This window comes from Gavialis gangeticus, unplaced genomic scaffold (assembly GCF_001723915.1).
Source record: "Gavialis gangeticus isolate Ggan-Ray unplaced genomic scaffold, GavGan_comp1, whole genome shotgun sequence".
NCBI classification, from domain to species: domain Eukaryota; kingdom Metazoa; phylum Chordata; order Crocodylia; family Gavialidae; genus Gavialis; species Gavialis gangeticus.
Genome location: NW_017728997.1, coordinates 44,881,267 through 44,900,320, shown reverse-complemented (window position 1 = coordinate 44,900,320; position 19,054 = coordinate 44,881,267). Strand labels below are relative to the sequence as shown.

Here is a 19,054-nt window from a genome sequence, read left to right as displayed (position 1 = left end):
TTGTTGTTGAAGTTTACTTGTATTTTTTTTTTAGCTTTGGTTGGTGAGGAATTCAACCTACACAAAGGCAGTGGTAAATCAATATATTTATTTACACAAATAAATGTTTTCTCATCTGTAAACAGGACTATTGAAATGACGAGACATAACTTATATACACTTCCACAGAATAAGAGAACAATCTTCATAAAATAATCTTATGTTCATACAACTTCAGAGAGGCAGGTTCTATATTCTGATACTCCCTTTACTTCAAATAAGAGATATACCAAAGTATGCAGGGATAGAAATATGCAGTGTCTTGTACACTCCCCTCTCTCAAAGAAAAGCTATATGCAAAAGTATTTCACAGAGTGGTGGATCAAATAACAAGAGGAAAGGAAAACACGGGACAAGGAGGCTACAAAAAAAATCAATCACAAGGAAATTACAAGGAAAACGTGGGACAAAGAGACTACAAAAATCAATCACAAGGAAAGTGCACTGCAAGAGCATGGAAGGGATACTAGCTGGTTAAGGGGAGACTAATATAGATGAATATTCATAATGATCCCATTTTGACCAAAGGAAAATAAGTTAATGACACTGTCTTTTATTTATTTGTGTAAATAAATTAATTAAGGGTTATATAATACAGTTCATAAGGATTAGAATCTGTAAAATGAACATAGTTCCTGTCTAAGTAAGTATTTGTTAGAGCTTTATATATATAATAATTCAAGGTCAATGGCTTGTTTCAATTTTGTACCTTATAGACTAACTAAATCAGAGCATTACTATATAATATTAGCTTTAGTGAGCTTGTAGTCACTTCATCACATACTGTGATCTTTGAAGCGAGGTAGGGCACATGAATGCTTATGCTATAATCTTTGATTTAATTAATTGAGGGATGTCAATCTTATCTGGTTCTGTGGGGCAGATGAATGACCAGGACTGGGCCATGAGCCAGACTGGACCAGTGGGCGTAAGGACCCCAGACTTCCTCCCCACCCCCATACTGGATGTAGTGCCTGCAGTCGCCATTCTGGGATTTTTGCCGTATGCAGTGCAAGTCCTGAAGCGGCAGGTGCTGAGGACCCTGGTGTGGCCGGAATTGATGCTGTGTGTAGCATAAATCCTGGAGTACCTTGCGGTAGATCTCAGAGCCTCTTGGAGTTGATCCAAGGCTGGGGTGGGGAGGTGAGTGCCTGCGTGCATGCACATGCATGCCCCAGCCCAACAGGGCAGTCTGTGGGGGAGGGAAGGGGCGGGGCTAGATCAAGGCCCCCACAGTGACAGACAGGAGTAGGGGTAAGTTGAGCAGAGCCCTGGTTGGGTGGGATGCGCCCCCAAATAAATTTTTACTCCCTCTGCCTCAATCTGCCCTTCCCTGCCCACAGACTTACTTGCTGCGGGGGTGGAGGCATGCCAGCATATAGGAGATCTTGGGTTGCTTTTAAATGCCAAAGGTGACCTCCTACTTAAAAAGGTTGAAGACCATTGAGCTACAGTGAGTGCTGTGCTGCACAGCACACTGCACGCAGTGGCCCCAGTAGCTGGTCCAGAACTGTACCACATGCAGCCCCTGCTCCAGTCAGTCTAAGACCGGTATTACATGTGGCACATGCGGGCACCGTGTGCAGCACAGGCCCCAGACTGATGGGAGCAGAGCCACATGCAGGGCATGTCCTGGAGACCCTGGAGCAGGCTCCATGTGCAGTGTAGTTCCCAGGGTGGCTGGAATGAGCACTGGCTGAAGCACAGTTCTCAGGCCCTGCCTGCGGAAACAGTTTGGGTCAACTCAGAGTGGGGGCAACACAGGGGGCTGCAAAATGGGGCTCCAGGGGCCAGATTCAGCCTGTAGGCCATATGTTTCACACACCGGAGTTAATCTATAAAGTGCAAATCTACTCTGACTTCAGACTAACGCAGCTCTATCCTCCGTCTTCTTTCAATCTTACCTCAATATAACTTTCTTAAAGAGAAAGTTTCTCCCTTTATACTTTGACCTTCCTTTCCACTGCTGGCTCTATTTCTCTTTCTTTGGTACCCCTACCCCTTCTAAATACTCACTAACTGGCTGCTCCCCTTCCCCTTTTCATAGGTCTCATTCATATTGTCCTAATTCTGCTCTAATGACATTTATTCTAACCTTGTCTCTTACTCCACCTGGTCCTCTTCATTTTTAACATGCATCTTTGCTAATTCCTCCAACTACCATTTCTAAAAATTTGCTCATACGTTTCTTCTTTCATCTTCTCTCCTCATCTCTAGAAGGTCTACTCCATATCCATATGGATGTATCCTATTAAAATGATCACAGCCATTTATGACCTCTGCATATCTTACTCCCTTCAGCATCTGGCTCTACCAGAGATATATAACTTTTCATCTACTAATGCTTCTGCAGTTAGTCATTCTTACTCTTTGCCCTGAACCAGATCAGTGTAGGCACAAGTTTTTTTCAATTCTCCTGCACCTGTCATTTTCAATACCCAAATCTCTTCCCCTTCCCACTGTTTTTCCTCTTTTGAAGACTACTGCATTCAACTCTTTCTCTCCTCTCTCCTTTCATGTTGCTGTTATCTACCAGCCACCAAAACAGCCTCCCTCTCAGACCCTGGCTCCTGGCTTTATCACTTCCCCTCTCCTCCCATTTCCCACAACTTCAAATCTCACTCTTGATGACTTCAGCTTCCATGCTCAGAGTATGTTAGGCCTGTTCAACAGCTACCTCAAAATCAGGCTAATATTGTCTTCTATGAGTGCTGACAGTGTTGACTCTGCTGGGGCCCAGCCCAATGAACCATATGGTAAATCATGAGCTTTTTGGCTTTAGACTAATATCATGCATAGTTTGTACTATATATAAGTAGATACAATAGTGTTGCTTAAAAGTGTGCTTATGGAGCACCTGTGCTAAAACCTGCTGCAGTTTCAAAATAGGTAACCTGCATCAATTCTGGATGAACTAAGTCTATGGGTACCTATAATAATTTACCTATAGGCAAATAACCATACAATGTTTATTTTAAGATGTTTTCAAATTTGCCACTCACTTGCATCTGTTCAGGATGAGTAGGGTCTGACAGTAAGAAAAGGGGAGGGGGAAAGAGGCTGCTGGGAAAAGAAGTTGCGGGGCTGGGGGTGGGGGCTACCTGACACACCAGATTTATTTCCCCTGCTGCAGCTGCTGTATTTTCCCTGCAGGGGACAAACTCAAGGCAAACTTGCAATAATTAGATTGCATACCTGGACACTTTTAACAAATGTATACATTTTCCATATATAGAATCTAAGGATTGTCCGGTCATCTTACATTCAGTTGCCTTATATTTGAGTTACTAGAGAAATGCTCTCTATACTTTGCCCTTCCTCCTTCTCCCATAGTAAAGCCTGACTTGCCAACCCCAAGCCTGGCTCCTCTTCAGTATATAACTTTTCTGCTCCTCCTTGTGCCCCACAGCCTCTCTAGCTAGAACCTTACAAGACTGATGTTTTCCACTATAAATCTATTTTTTTCTCCTTCATTTCTGCCATCTTAATGATTTAAAAACTCTACATCTCCAACCTAATTCTATTCCATGTCCTCAAACACAAGTGACTTTGTTTAACTCTCCCAGCCCTATACTAACAGCTGCTTCCAATTCTCTCATTATATATGAGGAAAAAAAACTGATAAAATTCAATGCATATTTTCTAACCCCATACATTTTTGCTTCCCCTTACTTCTTCCACTCTTACAATTCTCTTCTTCTTCCTTGTTATGAAGGCAAAGTTTCACATCTTCTCTCACCTTCTAACTCCTCCATTTGCCTTGCAACCACCTATTACTCTCTCTCATGATTTCACTCGCTCCAAATTCTTTTTCCTTAGCCTCTGGCTCTTTGGATTTCTCTTTCCACAGTACAAACATGGTTTAGTCTCTGAGGGCATCTTTACATGTTCTGTGGGGTGAAGGGAGGGGTGCTTTAACTAGAGTGGCTCCAAGACCCATTCTAATAAAAGTGCTCACAGAGTCATATAGATTCAGCGTCCTGATTCAGTGTCTGTTCCACGAGCTTTAGTTAAAGCACCTCTGCTGCCATTTTGAAGGGCAAGGAAGCTGAATACATGTGACACAGAGGCTGCTGGAGCACACCAATTAGCAAGTTCCAGAAGGCCCAATTAATTGAGCCTGCTCAGATGTGTGCTATAAAACACCTCAGATGTGTGCTAATTAAAACACCTTTTCTTGTTCCCATTTGCCTCTCCAGCTACTGTCCCATCTCTTTAGACTTTTTCACTTGCTAAGGTCATTGAAAGTGCTATATACAACTCTCATTTGAAATACTATATTTTAATACCTCCTAGACTCTTTCCCTTGTCATCTTTGATCAATAACTGTGTCTAGAACCTAACACTCAACATACATCAAAATCCTACTGATTCTAACAGTTATAAGGTCAGTATTTCTTATCAAATCCATACAGCTAAAACAGTTCCAGGTGCTCATCTCCCCTTTCGATTACTGCAACATCCTATTCACAAACTGTGACCCAACTGTTACAGTTTTTATAAAATTTTATAAAGTTCAAACTTAGAACAACATTTGCACAAGTATTAAAGCCAAAATAATTTATTTTTAGTGTAATACACAACACCAAAATTCAGAGACTCTACTAAATTGAGGAATTTACTCTTGATTTTTTTAAAAAAGGTTTAACTAATATTTGGAACGTCTTTAGTATAGAAAATTTCATTATCTTAAGGTCTCCAGAAATAAAATCTCCTCTCTACCCAGTATAGTATGCAAAGGTTTAAGATACATTTGCCTGTGCACCTTGAAGGTCTTGCTGTCTATGTAAAGAAATGTAACCATGCTTAACAAAAACAAATATGAATGATACTTTCTTTGATTAACAGGGATATCCATTTAATAGGAAACTTATTCTAATGATTTACTTTTGTATCATTTTAATATAATTTTGGCTGCATTAAATTCATCACTTCGATATACTTTATAATACAATGAGTAAAAAGCTAAAATTGTTTTGGATACAAAGAGTAATACAAAAACTAAAAAGGTAATATCTAGAGCTTCTCACATATTCAAAATAAATAGAAGAAAGCAAATTTCTTCCTAAAAATGTATTAACACAACTAGTAACAATAATAACCAAAAGTAACCAACAACAACACTAATATCTGCTATTTAGCTCTGCTGTGTCTTCTTCTCTCCTACAGGTCTGAGAAAGGACAGAATGATACCCAAAACCTTGCCTATGTCTATCAGTTGGTCCAATAAAATCTATCACTCACAAGAATTCTTAATATCTATAGGAATTCTGCAAAGAATCAGATGGCATGTACATTACTTAAAGATTAAGTAGAAGGTGCCATCCTTTTATTTTGAGGTCTTAACTACATTAGACAAAATGTTTAATAACTATAAACAACTGAATTGGAATATCTTTCATTAGTAAGCATCACTTTCAACTCTCAAACCTACAAATTTGCAATCAGTCCATAAAATGTGAAAAAATAGTAGCATTTCAATAAGTAACTGAAAAGTGAAAGTAGAATCCTATTTTAAATATATTTTCTCATTAGGGTAATGAATTGTTTTTGCAATCTGTTACAAGTGTTGTTGTGGTTATTGGATACCCTGTTACAGGTTGCAAAACTGATTTATTTAATTGAAAAGGACCAGAAACACAGATTTTATATCTAAAATAATTAATTATGACATAATATGTGACAGAACATTAGCATTAGCACCTGCATCTCAGATACTGCGTAGGCTGGGAATCTTCCCCTCATGGAAATCCAGGAGGGATGGCCCATGCTCAGACTATCCATACAAACATCTCTTCCTCATTTAATTACCCACTCCATAAACAAATATTACATTCACAGAACTATCGTAGGGCTGCTGTGATTTCTTCTTATCCTTACCACTGGAGTCCTATGGTCCAAAAATGCTACACTTACATTCTAAATGTATTTTTCTGTTTGACATGTAAGGTTGTTCTCAGATATATAAAATGTATATGTTTTTGATTTTCTCATACTAAACAGGTCTGACCTCAATACCAAGCAATATTCCACTTGATACTCGCATGATAGACCTACAAAATAACAAAATTAAAGAAGTCAAAGAGAATGATCTCAAAGGACTCACCTCACTTTATGTAAGCTTTTTACTTTTGATTCGGGTAACTGAAAATATGTAGGTAACTGAAAATAATAAAACTAAATGTAATTTGCTACACTTCACCTTGAGCTGGGAGGGCTATGTTGCTCCTTACAGCATCCAGATATTGTGTTGCATACTTCTTTGCTAGGGAAGACTAAAGATGCACTTAAGCTTTTAAGCACTTAAAAAGAAACTTCTCTGAACTTTAAATGACCATAAAGCAAATTTCCTAACATCCTCCCTGTTCCCAAATAAAAAAAAAAAATGTGATTAGCAGCCATAAACTAAATCTCACATTATAATACAATGCAATTTTTCTAGGTACTTTCCAAAAAACACACATTAGCCTAATCATTTTCCCACTGAAATAAATGGTAAAATCCCATGGACATTATACAGAAACAGAATTATGCCAACATTGAATTCAACTGAAAATTCTATCTATGGTTTTAATTTTGAATATCAATGTTAACATTAAAATGATAGAATTATAATAAAGAAGTACTGAGTTAAAATTAAACATATCAGTGTTACAAGACAACTGAATAATCCCTTCCAGTAATGCAAGCAAAGAAGGGGTGACTTCAATGACCGGAATGGCAGTATGATACAAATCTGCTGTGGGGTGAGGAAAGGGAGGAAAATATTTCCTTAACGTATTATTACTGTAGTCCCATCTCCACAGAATATTTTGTCCAAACTTCACTAGGATGGGACTTTGTGGGTCCAGTCAGCTAGGAGGAGCAGGTAACTATGACACCCTGGGGCATGCTACCCAGGTATAGCAGATTCTGCACAAGCTATAACACAAGTTCTAAGTAGCATCTGTAATACAAAGCAGTTATTATAACACCACTTAAAATTACAAGTATTTTCCTAGCTTCTTACACATCTTCTAGTGCAGGGGTGGGCAAAATGCGGCCCAGGGGCTGGATGTGGCCCACCAGGCCATTCTATCTAGCCTGCGGGGCCCCTAAAATATTTAGAAAATTAATATTTATCTGCCCTGGGCTGCCTATCATGCGGCCCTCAATGGCTTGCCAAAACTCAGTAAGTGGCCCTCTGCCCAAAATAATTGCATGCCCCTGTTCTAGTGCATTTGGATTCTCTTAACAGTCTTTTACTCTAGTATGTAGACAAGACAGGCAATTAAAGGAAGAGTTTAGAATGAAAAAACAATATTAACAGAATGCACTATATTCAGAGAGTTGGCTGTGGAAGATAATCCTGCTCTTCTACAGTATCTTTATTAAGTATGTAAAATCTCACTGAACAGTCAGTTGTAGCTACTGTAAAGAAATAAAAAAAACTAAACAAAAGCAAAGATCAAAATTCTCAGACAAGGGTGGGCAATTATTTGGACTTGAGGGCCACTTAAGAAGTCTGGGTGAGCTGTTGCGAGGTGAGGGGGTGTTGACCCAGCCTGACTTGGCAGGGGGAGGAAGCAATTGGTCCCATCTAGCCCCAACCCATCTGCACTGCACCCACCACTGGATGTGCCAGGTCTCCGTGGAGACTGTTTGGGACTCCCGCAGGCAGCACACGCTTGGCCAAGGCAAATGAGATAGCAGTGGTGGGTGTGGAGCAGAGTGACAGCAGCAGCTGGGCAAAGAGCCTGGCTGTCACACCAACCCAGAAGCAGTGGGACCAGCTGCAAACACCACAGCTCGGGCTGCCTCCTGCGCTTGGCCCAGGGGACCCACTTCTGGCCAAAATCCCTTGACAGGCTGGATCTGGCCCACACACCGTATTTTGCCTAACCCTGCTTTAAGAGGAACCATTATGTGCTATATAGTGTCTTTGAATAAAATGGATAACAAATCATTTGTAAAAGTGCCAAATTCTCAAATCAAAGTTAAATAACCAACATAGTCTTTTTTTTTAAAAAAGGACTCTGGTTCATTTGTAATGGAAAACATCCTGTCTTTTGCACAGTTATAATCTTTCCAGTTGCACTTGGTTACTGAACAACAAATTAAAGTTTGGCAGATCTAAATGATTTTTTAAGGAATCTATTCATGAACCTTTTAGCTGTTACAGATTCATCTACAGTAAAGAAAACAGATGTTCTACAGTCTCAGTTTACAAAATTTAGGCATGTATAAAAATTCAGTTCTATTGGTGGTAAGTTCCCATTGGTAGAAATAATTTCAGGAGAAGGAGAAGTGCAGATGTTCAGTCTGCAACAGCTCTTCCATGCTCTTTGCACCTTTCCAAGACCAGGGTGATCCTGGTCTGGGGAAAGCATGAGTTGCTCCAGTTCTTCTGTTCCTGGGGGGACTAGAACTGTTAGGACAAAGCTCCTCGCTGCCTTCTTACGGTAGGGAGTGAGAAGCAGGGAGGGGGCACTACGCTCTGCACTTGACTCCTGATGCCTAGAAGTTGAGTAGAGGAAGAGATGGGACAAAGCCCTGCTGCTTCCTTAGTTCAGGGATTGTGGGGACCTGCCCCCCTCCCTGTACCCTCTCCAAACCATGGTAACCTTGGTTTCTGGAAAGAAAAGGAGCCTTTCCCCATAGCTTCATTGCTCCTGGTTCCCATGACGAATTAAGCCATGACAAAGTGTGGAGATGTTCATTCTCCTAGAAGAAACTCTCCTGGAAATTATTTCTACCTGGGCCATTTTTAGTTAATAGCTGGGCTTCTTTTTTCCAAGAAGGGCCAATTCTGCTCTGGGAAAAAAGCTGGTGTCTGTACACTTGTGGTTTCTACCAAGAGAATGGCAATTTCTCCCAGCAGAAAATGAATGTCTGTAATTGCCTTTGTGTATAAAATGCTGCTTTTGTATCTACAGAGAAATATAGATAATTAACCTTATCTTTAACAGTAAAATTAAGGAGAAACTCATTCATTATTCTGTTTTCTTTATATGTAATTTCTAACTTATTATAACCACAAGTTATAGAGAACAGAAAGAAATGAAAAGCCAATGACAGTTGATACCGAAATGTATACTGATGAAAACTCACGATAAAGTTCGTTTCAATTTTTCAGAGCAGTTAATTTATGATTATTTGGCAAGGTCTAACTGAACAAAGTCTGCTTCCTTGAAGCAATTTGTCAGGGCACTATTAAAAAAAAAAATAAAGCCATGTAATGCAGCCCAATGGCATTTAGATTTTCCTATGAATTACTTCAATTGCTGTCTTTATTTTGGTGGAAAAAGATCAGGTTTTATTTCTCACAAGTACTATGAGCAGACAATAATATTAACAACTATTTGTGAACAGGCTCCGAGGCAATGGAAAGGTACAAATGTATTCATTTCTCTGTCTAGACTATTCAAGTATGATCCAATGCAAAAAAATAATCTCAGCTAGCATATGATTTACTAATCACATTTTGTTTCATGGCATGTCCTCAGCTAATAAAGCAAGGATTTCTGCAAGAGCAGAGAAACCAAGGGCAGAGAGAGATGTTGTAACATATGAAATGGTCCTAAGTATGACAGGGTTGGAAACGTTAAAAAAAGTAGTTTTATTAGCTTCTGGACACACATACAGCCCCTGGTACACCCTAGCTGGAGCACTACAAAAACACTGCTCTTAATTCCTCCCTCCCCTGTCTTCCCGCAAGGTGCAGGGAGCAGAGACAATATCAGAGCTCTCCTGCTGCTCACCTGTGCTCTACTCAAGTACCATTCCCCTGTCAGAACCAGGATACTGGAACCCGCACTCCCATCCCTGAACCGGAGAGGTATGAAGAGAACTGGGGGCTGGAGAGCCAGAACTTTGTCCCCAGCTTTGGTAATGGAGGGATGCAGGGGTGTGATTTTGGCAGTGCAGGGGCCTAGGGGTTATGGCAGGGACCTGGGTACTACTTGGCAACATGCCACTTGTGTGGGAAAAAGGTAGCTCAGCAGCAGCCATGGGGGCATGGTGGCTTACCTTGCTCCAGGTCCAGATCTGGCATCAGCTCAAGTTCCAACAGCAGTGAGAGGACTACCCAGGTCCAGCTACAGTGGGGAGGGGAAGTGGGGGTGCAGGGCTCCATCAGGCTCTGTTGGGGAGAGTGCTCACAGTGTGCTCTGCTCTCCCTCCCTCCCCCTGTGTAGGTGTGTGGGGTGGGAGCATAGAGCACTGTGTAATGCTGAAGGGCCGAGGAGTCCTCCACCACACTTCCTACAGTGGACATGCATAAGGAGCAGTGAAATGCAACAAAATAGTACCTCACACAAATAGGCTCTTTTTTGATACCTTTCAGCTGCTTTTAGCGTCTCAAAGTGCAGGTAGATTTGTACGTCTCACCCTTTGAAGTACTTTAAAGGTGTCTGAACCACTGTAATGGTGAAGTCTATTCACACCTGAAGTGTAAAAGACTAGTCAGAGGAAGACTGTCGTGTTTAAATCTACAGAAAAAAATTCAAGCCTATTTTGGCTGAAGATGATGGTAAATAAGATAAATGAAATTTTTTGTTCTTATGCCCAACATATTTCTTTTAAGTAAACTGTAAGGTTGCAAACCAAAAGGAATGACAGAAACATTTAAAATGCCTTTTAAACATTTCAAAGGGCCAGCTGTAAAATGTACATACTATTTGTAATATTACGCAGCAGCTGAAGCACTCCAATATAATACCTCTTGAAATGAAGTAATACTTTGAAGTGTTTCACTTCTTGTTATGTATGTACAGAACTAGGGAACACATAGGTCCTCCAGAATCCCACAATGCTCTTCCATGAAGGGAGGCAGTAGGAAGAAGAGTTGTGTTGACAGTCTGGCAGACAATCCTGTGAATCCAGTGCTCAGGGGTCTAGTGGCTCAGGGGCTGGGTGTCCACATCCCCATCCCCCACAACTACTCCTCCAGACCCTTACTTATCCCTGTATACCTTGCCCCACACCCAAACCACTCTACCTCCCGATTTCAGCAAGGGGGGGCGGGGAGGGTGGAGAAGTTCAAGAGATGGGGACTGCAGAGCTGGAATATGGGCTGCAGGGAACCCCTTCTATCCACAGACCCTCACCACACCACTGCTGACCTCTCTGCTCTATTGAGAAATATCTTCCACTTCCTGTAGCGTTAAGGGGCTTTGAGGGGTTCTAAGCATGTTCCCCAGCTGAAACATTACCATTTTCAAATGTTTCCAAAGTCACGACTCTTAGAAATCATTAAAAATAATGTTAGTCAACACCTTACAATTATATTAACCTCCTCTCTAATATCACTATTGAGATATAAGTGATTAGAAGCTTTAAAAAGTACTTTAAATTAATACAGCAGGAAAGAAGTATTTTCCTTATGATAATTTCCAAGTTTTATTCTACATACTGGAAAATCACTAACTTTTACAATAATTGATTTAAACATAAGTGGAGGACTTGCAATAGTACACGATTTAACCCTTAAATTCTTAAGAATGCTACCCTGCTCCTACTTTTATTGATTTTTCACAGAACTATCACCCACATTTCTCAGCATCCATAAAGTATACTTACTGCATCTTAACAGTAGTGTTAACATCTTAACATAATGTTAATTTGCAATTCAACTTAATTAAAATATACCAGTTCAGTTTCAGAAATGTAATTGTATGATACTGATATATTGATTTTATATACACACACACACACACACACACACACACAAGGAAAGATGTTCTTCCCTTCCTACCGTCAACTGGAAAACCTAAATGGAGCCAGTTTGCCAGCTCAAAATGCACTTGGGCACTAACTAGAAAATTAATCCAACTCTTTCCACATTATTTGCAGTCCCCAACTGTACTTAAACTGGTTCACATCTTCAAAAGTGTGACTAAGACATTGTTTGCTTTATTAAAAAAAAGCAAAGCATACAATGCAACATTGAACATGCCATGTTACTTAGGAAAGTAAGCACTAAAATAAAAAAAATAAAAAAATCGGTATAATGAAAAAAGTATAAATAACAATAACATTAACAATCAAGAGAATTACAAAACTAGTTTCCCTGTCACCATCAAGAACATTTTGTGGTCCCAATACCACTTTCATTCATTCAGACCTATGTTTTTATGATTAAGCAAAATATAGAAAATATATGAATTTTTTAATACAAAAAATCATTTTATAGCAAGTAGCAAAATTCATTTACTAACATAGTAATTCATTCAGTTATTAGGACTAAGTTCATATTTTCCAAATAAATATGTAATTACTAAAGTATCCTAAATTAAAAATGCATGATCATAAAATTACAAAATAAATTTTTGTGTTTTTTTAATGTTACTTTTCAAATTCTTCTTAGGCACTTGCTTTGAACAACAACAAAATATCCAAGATCCACCCCAAAGCCTTTCAATCAACAAAAAAACTGCGGCGACTGTATCTATCCCATAATCAGCTAACTGAGATCCCAGACAACCTGCCAAAATCTTTAGCAGAGCTAAGAATTCATGCCAACAAGGTTAAAAAAATACACAAGGAAGCATTTAAAGGAATGAAGTCTTTACATGTTTTGGGTAAGTCTGTCTTACAAGCTTAGCTAGCTACATGTCACTATATTATTTTAGTACTGCATTAAGCCTTATGGTAAAAGTACAAGTAACCATAACCTAGAAAGCACAACTATTCCCACTACAGAACTCCAAAATGAAAGTTTTATATATTTATTTGTTTATTTCGACTGACATCCCACCCTTCCCAACAAAGGTCCAGGGCATCCTGCAGTAAAAAGGCAGAATAACTTCTAAAACAGAAGAATTAACCAAAGAACAAAACATCTTAAAAGTGAAACTAGAGGATCAACATAAAACAGAAAGCCCCTAACCAGTATCTTAGCCCAGCTAGATTTGCTATTTGCCCAAATATAAAGGTCTGGGTTCAGAAAGAGATGTCTCCAGATTTAAAATATTAATGGCTTTGTGAAGCAGAAAGCTTAGGTTCAGCTGCAAGCTCAAAAAGTTTGCTCTTCATATGACAACATTTTTAATTTTTACTTTCTATGAATGTGTCAAACTTGTCCACAGAACACCCCCAAAGCCCCAACTCCCCACTGTCCCACTGCTTGTTCCAAGGAACAGCCAAGGTTTCCCGTCACATAACTCCTTATCCCCACAAGCCTCAGCCCCACTGCCATTATACTGAACCTTCTAGCTCAGTGGTCTCCAACCTTTTTAAGGTGAAGATCATTTCTTTAAATAAAGTGCAATCCAGGATCTACTGCACCCCCCGCCCCCCAAGCAGGCCAGTCTATGGGAGGTGGGGGGGAAGATTGAGGCTCCCACAGTGAGGGAAGGATTGGGACAGGGGTGAGTGGGGCACTGGCCAGGAAAGGGTCAGAGCCTGGGCAGCTTGCCCCGGTGCCGGAGTGGGGGGCTCCCACCGCTGCATGCATCTCAGCAGACACCCGGGAGGCATGTGCCATGTGCCTCCTGATGCGTGTGTGGGGCAAGGAGGCTGCTGCTGCACACTGAAATTTGCGCCCCCAGCCCCGGTCGCAGGGGATGCAGAGGGGGATCATCCCAATCGCCCAGCCCCGGCTCAGCACAGCCACATGCATCCCACCACTCATACATCCCGCCACTCCTGGACTGCATCTCGGCTGCTCTCCACATGCGTCCCACCAGTCCTGATCAAGGAATCTCTGACAGTAGATCTCAGTCTGGGGGGCGGGGGGGCGGCTAGCCAATCAACTGTTATGGGCTTCCCGATTGACAAGTTGGTGACCACTGTTCTAGCTGAAGCAGGGGAATTTCTGGCATCTCTAGATGGATTTGAGCTGTGAAAGAAATGTTGGGTTTCCCCTTTCCACCGAATGGGTAGCCTGGAATATCATTTGCCCAGAGATGCAATCATTAAGGGGACAAACAATAAAAGGATTTATTATATAAGAGCAAAGAATTATACAAAAAACCCCAAAACCTGACCATAAGTTTGAAGACAAAACAAAAAGATTCTTACAAGCCTGAGACAAACCAGAGACCCTCTCTATCTCCAAGACAGCCTCCTTCCCAATCCCCCACCTCCACTTTCCAAATTCCTCCTGCATTTCAGAAATCCTCAGAAATTTCTCTCCCTGGGACACCTCCTAGTTCTTTAACTGATGGGTCATTTCTCTCAGATGCCTATGCTATTAGGCAGTTGTTTTTCCCATTACAAGACGACAATAACTTGTATGCTCATCCCACCAGTGGCCCTTTCTTTTTGTGACTGGGAGTGGCATTTGTCCATGCCCTAGTATGAAAATAGTAAGATATATTTAGCAGTCACACCTACTCTCTTTTCCTTAATTATGTATTCCTCAGTCCCTTTGATTAAACTGGGACCAAAATCATAAAGACGTATACAGATAGCATAACATAATTTATATAATGATAAAATCAACATGAATGGATACCACGTAACACCAGCTTTCCAGTAAGTTGTATCAGTGAAACAAGCACAAAAAAATCTATGTGACACCCCACAAATCCCCCAAGATCTGATAGGGTTTGTGGCAGAAGATGATCCGTAGGAATCTAGGTTTTCCATTTGCCACAGAAAAATGTGGCCAAATGTAGATTTTCTCCTTTAAAGGAGAAAATCATGGGAAATAGCAGGTTTCCATTTACAGGCTGGCAGAGTACCAGACTCGATATTTAATGAGCAGTTTGTAGAACAGGGGCATGTGGGTTGGGAACAAGGGACACCAGCAGGACTGAGGGGATAAGGGATTGTGGATTAAAAGTGAGGGGCAATGGTATGAGCAGGGCACGGCATCAGCAGATCAAGGTTGCTCAATGCCACAAAGCAGGGGTGACAGTTGCAGCTGAACCCACATCCTGGTGCGTGAAGGGGGCACAGGGAACTCTGATTTTCCATGATTAAAAAACCAAAATCAAATGCCAAAATATATGTGAATGTATTTTATTATCATGATTGAGGCACTGGTAGGCTTCCAAATTGCTTTTAAATTGTAAATATATCAATAATACATTGTGTTCAACTGATATAGATATAGAGGTGTCCCATTTTAATTGCAGAAAAACATGGATTTTGTTGGGGGGGGGGTTTAAATCAGAGAATTTTGGGTTTTTATCAGAGAACATGGGATTTTAAACAGAGAAAGCCAGGATCCCTGGTTATTAGTAAATGTATGAGATCACATAGGACAGATATTTCATTCCATGAAGCAATGGAAAACTAACAAAACTCTGATTTATTAAATAAGTAAATGTAAGTAGGTGCAAAAAACATTATATTAAATTTAATTACTGTCAAATTTTGCTTTCCATATGTAGCTTTTGATAACATCTCCCCTACATAGTTCAGAGGTATCCTTTCTGTGGAACATCTGACATAAAATCACCAATTAAGGGACTAGTATGTCCCTTACCTGATTTAAGTCCCTATCTACCAATTTGTAGTTGTTAGGTAGGGAAGGTTTTTGTAATTCTGCAAGGCAAAAAACATGCAGTCCTTACTCAGACAACTGTTAGACATCCATCACATGCCCCTCCATAAAGACAAGTAGACAGAACCAACAGCTACATTAGCCAATCTATGACAGTTCCTGAAAACAGAAATCATCTAAAAATTCCACTTGGAATCCATGATCACACTGGATGCATCTACATGACACACTTAATGTAGAATTGCTTAATTAGCTCTGCAGTAAAGCATGACCAGTCTACATATAGAGAGCTATTAGGCTGAAGTAAACTAAAAAGTCTGCCATATACAAGTACTATCCTTAGGGAGAGTTATTTACTTTGATGCAACACACATCTAAATCAGTGGTCTCCAAGCTTTTTTGATCGTGCACCCCATCAGTAAAACATTTTTGAGCACACACCCCCAATATATGTATATTTATATAAATATACATATAAATAGAAGTTCTAATATTTTCTTCCTGTACCCCAATGGATCGTCTTGCGCACCCCACTTTGGAGACCACTGGTCTAGACAATGATGGAGCTGGCTGGAGCATGAGGATGTTTCAGTGTGGGGACTGCCTGCCAGCTAGCCCCACACTGAAACACCCTCATGCCCCCATCAGCCCCTCTGCAGCATGTTGAGCTGAGTCAGAGCAGTCCTGGGCTGGCTGACTGACCCCCTGCCAGCTGGGGCTGCACCACCCTAGTTCAACATGCTGCCGTCCCTGGTGCATATGTAAACGCTGCAACCAGGAGGAATAAACTCCATATAACAAGCTCGCCACAGTTTATTGCCTCGCATTCATATTCACGTGTAGACGTGCCCAGTCAGAGCATTCCGTGGATCTCCAGCCACTGTTGCAGTTTAGAGTTCAGTTGAATGTGGACTTGACATTTAATGAGCAATACGCAGACATTTTGCAATACCAGAACTATTTCCCCTGAGTTAAAGTCTGAAGGTATTTTTCTTTAATCATGTAGTCTACGCTAATTTTTTTTATTATGACTGGTTAGGTTATTTAAAGATTACAGAGGAAAGCAGTTATAAATTAATAAATGCTATGTAAACAGACAACTAGAAATGCTGTAAAATGTTCAGTGGCAACCGTCAAGCCTCCTGGATCATGGTGTACACATAAGGTCCACCTAGACCTTCAATGCATATGCTTGGGCAGGAATTTTTGGAGGAGTGGAGGCTGCCCAGACCTTCCACCCTCCCTTTAGGTCACCAAGACAGAATCCAAACACCAGACTGAGTCCAGATGTTTGGTGCCTCCATGGTTGTAATTGTATAAGTGTCTGGGAATCTAACCCAGGTCTCCTGTGTGGTAGACAAGGATTCTATTACTGAATCACAGGGGACTCCTGGTATAAAATATGTAGCAATTATAATATCATTTCTTTTACAGAAATGAGTGCAAATCCTCTGGACAATGCTGGAATAGAGCCAGGAGCTTTTGAAGGAGTGACAGTCTATCACATAAGAATTGCAGAAGCTAAATTAACCTCAGTTCCTAAAGGTATGGGGTATATTATCTAATAAGGACCACAAATTACTTTCTCAGTCTTTCAGGTGTATGAATGTAACACATATCAACAATACCAACCATTTAAATAACGTCTATAATTTTCTGTAAATTTCTATAGCAAGACTTATGTTACATTCAGGATCATTTTTTTTCATTTCCGAGATTTTGTTCATTTCCTGAGATTTTGTTCCTTTTTCTCCACTCCCTCAGAAACATTCTTGTGTCCCTCCTAGCTCCTGCTCCCATATTCCCTCTTATCACCTTGTTTCACCATACTCTCCTCTCTTGGTATCCAGAAAGAATCAGTACTCTCACTGTCCAATCCTACCTAAATGATGCATACCAGCTTCCTTTACATCAAGAACCAAAAACAAATTAATAGAAGCTGAAGAACTGACAGTAAGAGGTCGTGCACTCTAGCTCAGAGAACCAACCTGGCTAAAACTACAAACAAACTGCAACCCTTTCTATCAAATGTCCTCAGGAAGCCTTTCCTAAATGCTTAAGAAGCAAGCAGATCTCAGAACACCAGAGAATTATGAAAGGCCACAACAAACACAGTATTCCTGACTCCTTTACACTCTTCAAGTGGCATATGTCAGTTTTACAACTTTCATTTTTTGTCTTACAATCTGTACCAGCTTTGTAGCTCCAAAGTGCTGTACAACAGAACTAAAACTGCTTTGGCACTCAATATACAGTCAATATCAAAGTAACTCATTGTTTTGATGAGGTAGCTTAAATATAGGCAGATTTAATATATGGTATTTACCCAATTGTATTTACCCAAATCCAAGATGACTTCAAATTTAAGACACCCCCCTCTCCCCAGTATTTAAATTCTATATATGGATGTCACGGGATGGGCACCGCTCTGTGCTCTCTTCCCACTCTGAAGCTCATCTTGCCCAAAGTTCACCTCCTTTCTAGTGCCTACCACGTAATATATTTCCTTAGGTGTTATTTAAGAATGGAGGCTGCTTACAGCTCACGATGATGTTAATGTACTCTGCAGTCTCTCAATTTCAATTCTCTTGTCACCCAGTCCAGAGATCTTAGGCCTCTCTACTCCACTGTCTCTCACCTTTTTGCCTCTGTCTGCAGGACTGCTGCGCCGCCCTGCACTTCTCTGGGCTCACTCTGCCTTCATTGCTCACTGAGCTTGCTCGAGCCCCTTACAGAGCCCCATGTTCTGTTGCTTTCTCTCTGTATCTGAGTCTGTTCTGGCACTTGTGGGAACTTTTGCTTCACTCCTTTTCTAGTTCCCCCGGTCCTCCGGGTTAACTAAACGAAGTCAGGTCATCTTGGCTTTCACAAAGGCAAATACATTCCCCTGCACTAGGGTAACTATGATGTTCTGTCTCTTGTACTCAGATTTTAGTCTCCATCTCTTTAAAGCTTTAATTCTTCCCCCATCTACCGGCTTCAGGGTAACTCCTTAAGTCTCTTCCTGCTACAATCCTAGCTGTTCCATCTCCCCAGCAGGTACGCTTGCTTCCTAATAGTCATTCCTTCTGGTCTCCAGAGCCCTTTTCCTTCCCTTCTTTGGGTTTGTGTGTCTGACTGTGTCAGCCAGAGTGGGGCTGCTAATTACTCTTCCCAGGTATCCCTCCTCATCACAGCTGGCCTCTTGGTTACCTCCTCCCTCCAGCCTGTTAGTTCCCATAGCATTCTGGTGTGTCGGCTTGCTTTCAGGGCTAGGTTTCAGGGTTCTATCCCTCATTCCCTGCCACAATAGAAAATTATAGTTTGTTATAATTGCCCATGTATCAAATCCTCCCAGCCCCTAACAACTATAAAACTATGAAGATTGTCTTAAATTCCCCGACTGAGGTGGTGGGAAAAGCAGCAGTGGGAGGAAGGGGGACCTCTGCCTTTTGCTTTACCTGCCTGGCCTCTTACACCTGTGTCTATGCCTCCACCATGTGCCCCACTGCCAGCTGCCCATCCAGGCCTGTGCTTGTCCCCACCCACCCTTGCCTGTGCCTGCCCCCCATCTCACTGCTGTTGGTATATCAACAAAGCCAT

General features: G+C 40.9%; 2 protein-coding genes across 5 annotated transcripts in view; one reads left to right on the top strand and one right to left on the bottom strand.

The window, feature by feature from the left end:
* The window catches only part of CENPP (centromere protein P), a 484,341-nt gene that overhangs the window by 237,080 nt on the left and 228,207 nt on the right, over positions 1–19,054 (bottom strand). The gene's annotated exons all lie outside the window — the stretch shown is intronic.
* ASPN (asporin) overlaps positions 1–19,054 on the top strand; it is an 89,056-nt gene that overhangs the window by 27,860 nt on the left and 42,142 nt on the right. For both annotated transcript variants that reach the window (XM_019505120.1, XM_019505119.1), the window contains exons 3-5: positions 6,043–6,155; positions 12,386–12,599; positions 16,907–17,017. In XM_019505120.1, coding sequence (XP_019360665.1) covers positions 6,043–6,155; positions 12,386–12,599; positions 16,907–17,017 — 438 coding nt within the window. The remainder of the gene's footprint in view (positions 1–6,042; positions 6,156–12,385; positions 12,600–16,906; positions 17,018–19,054) is intronic.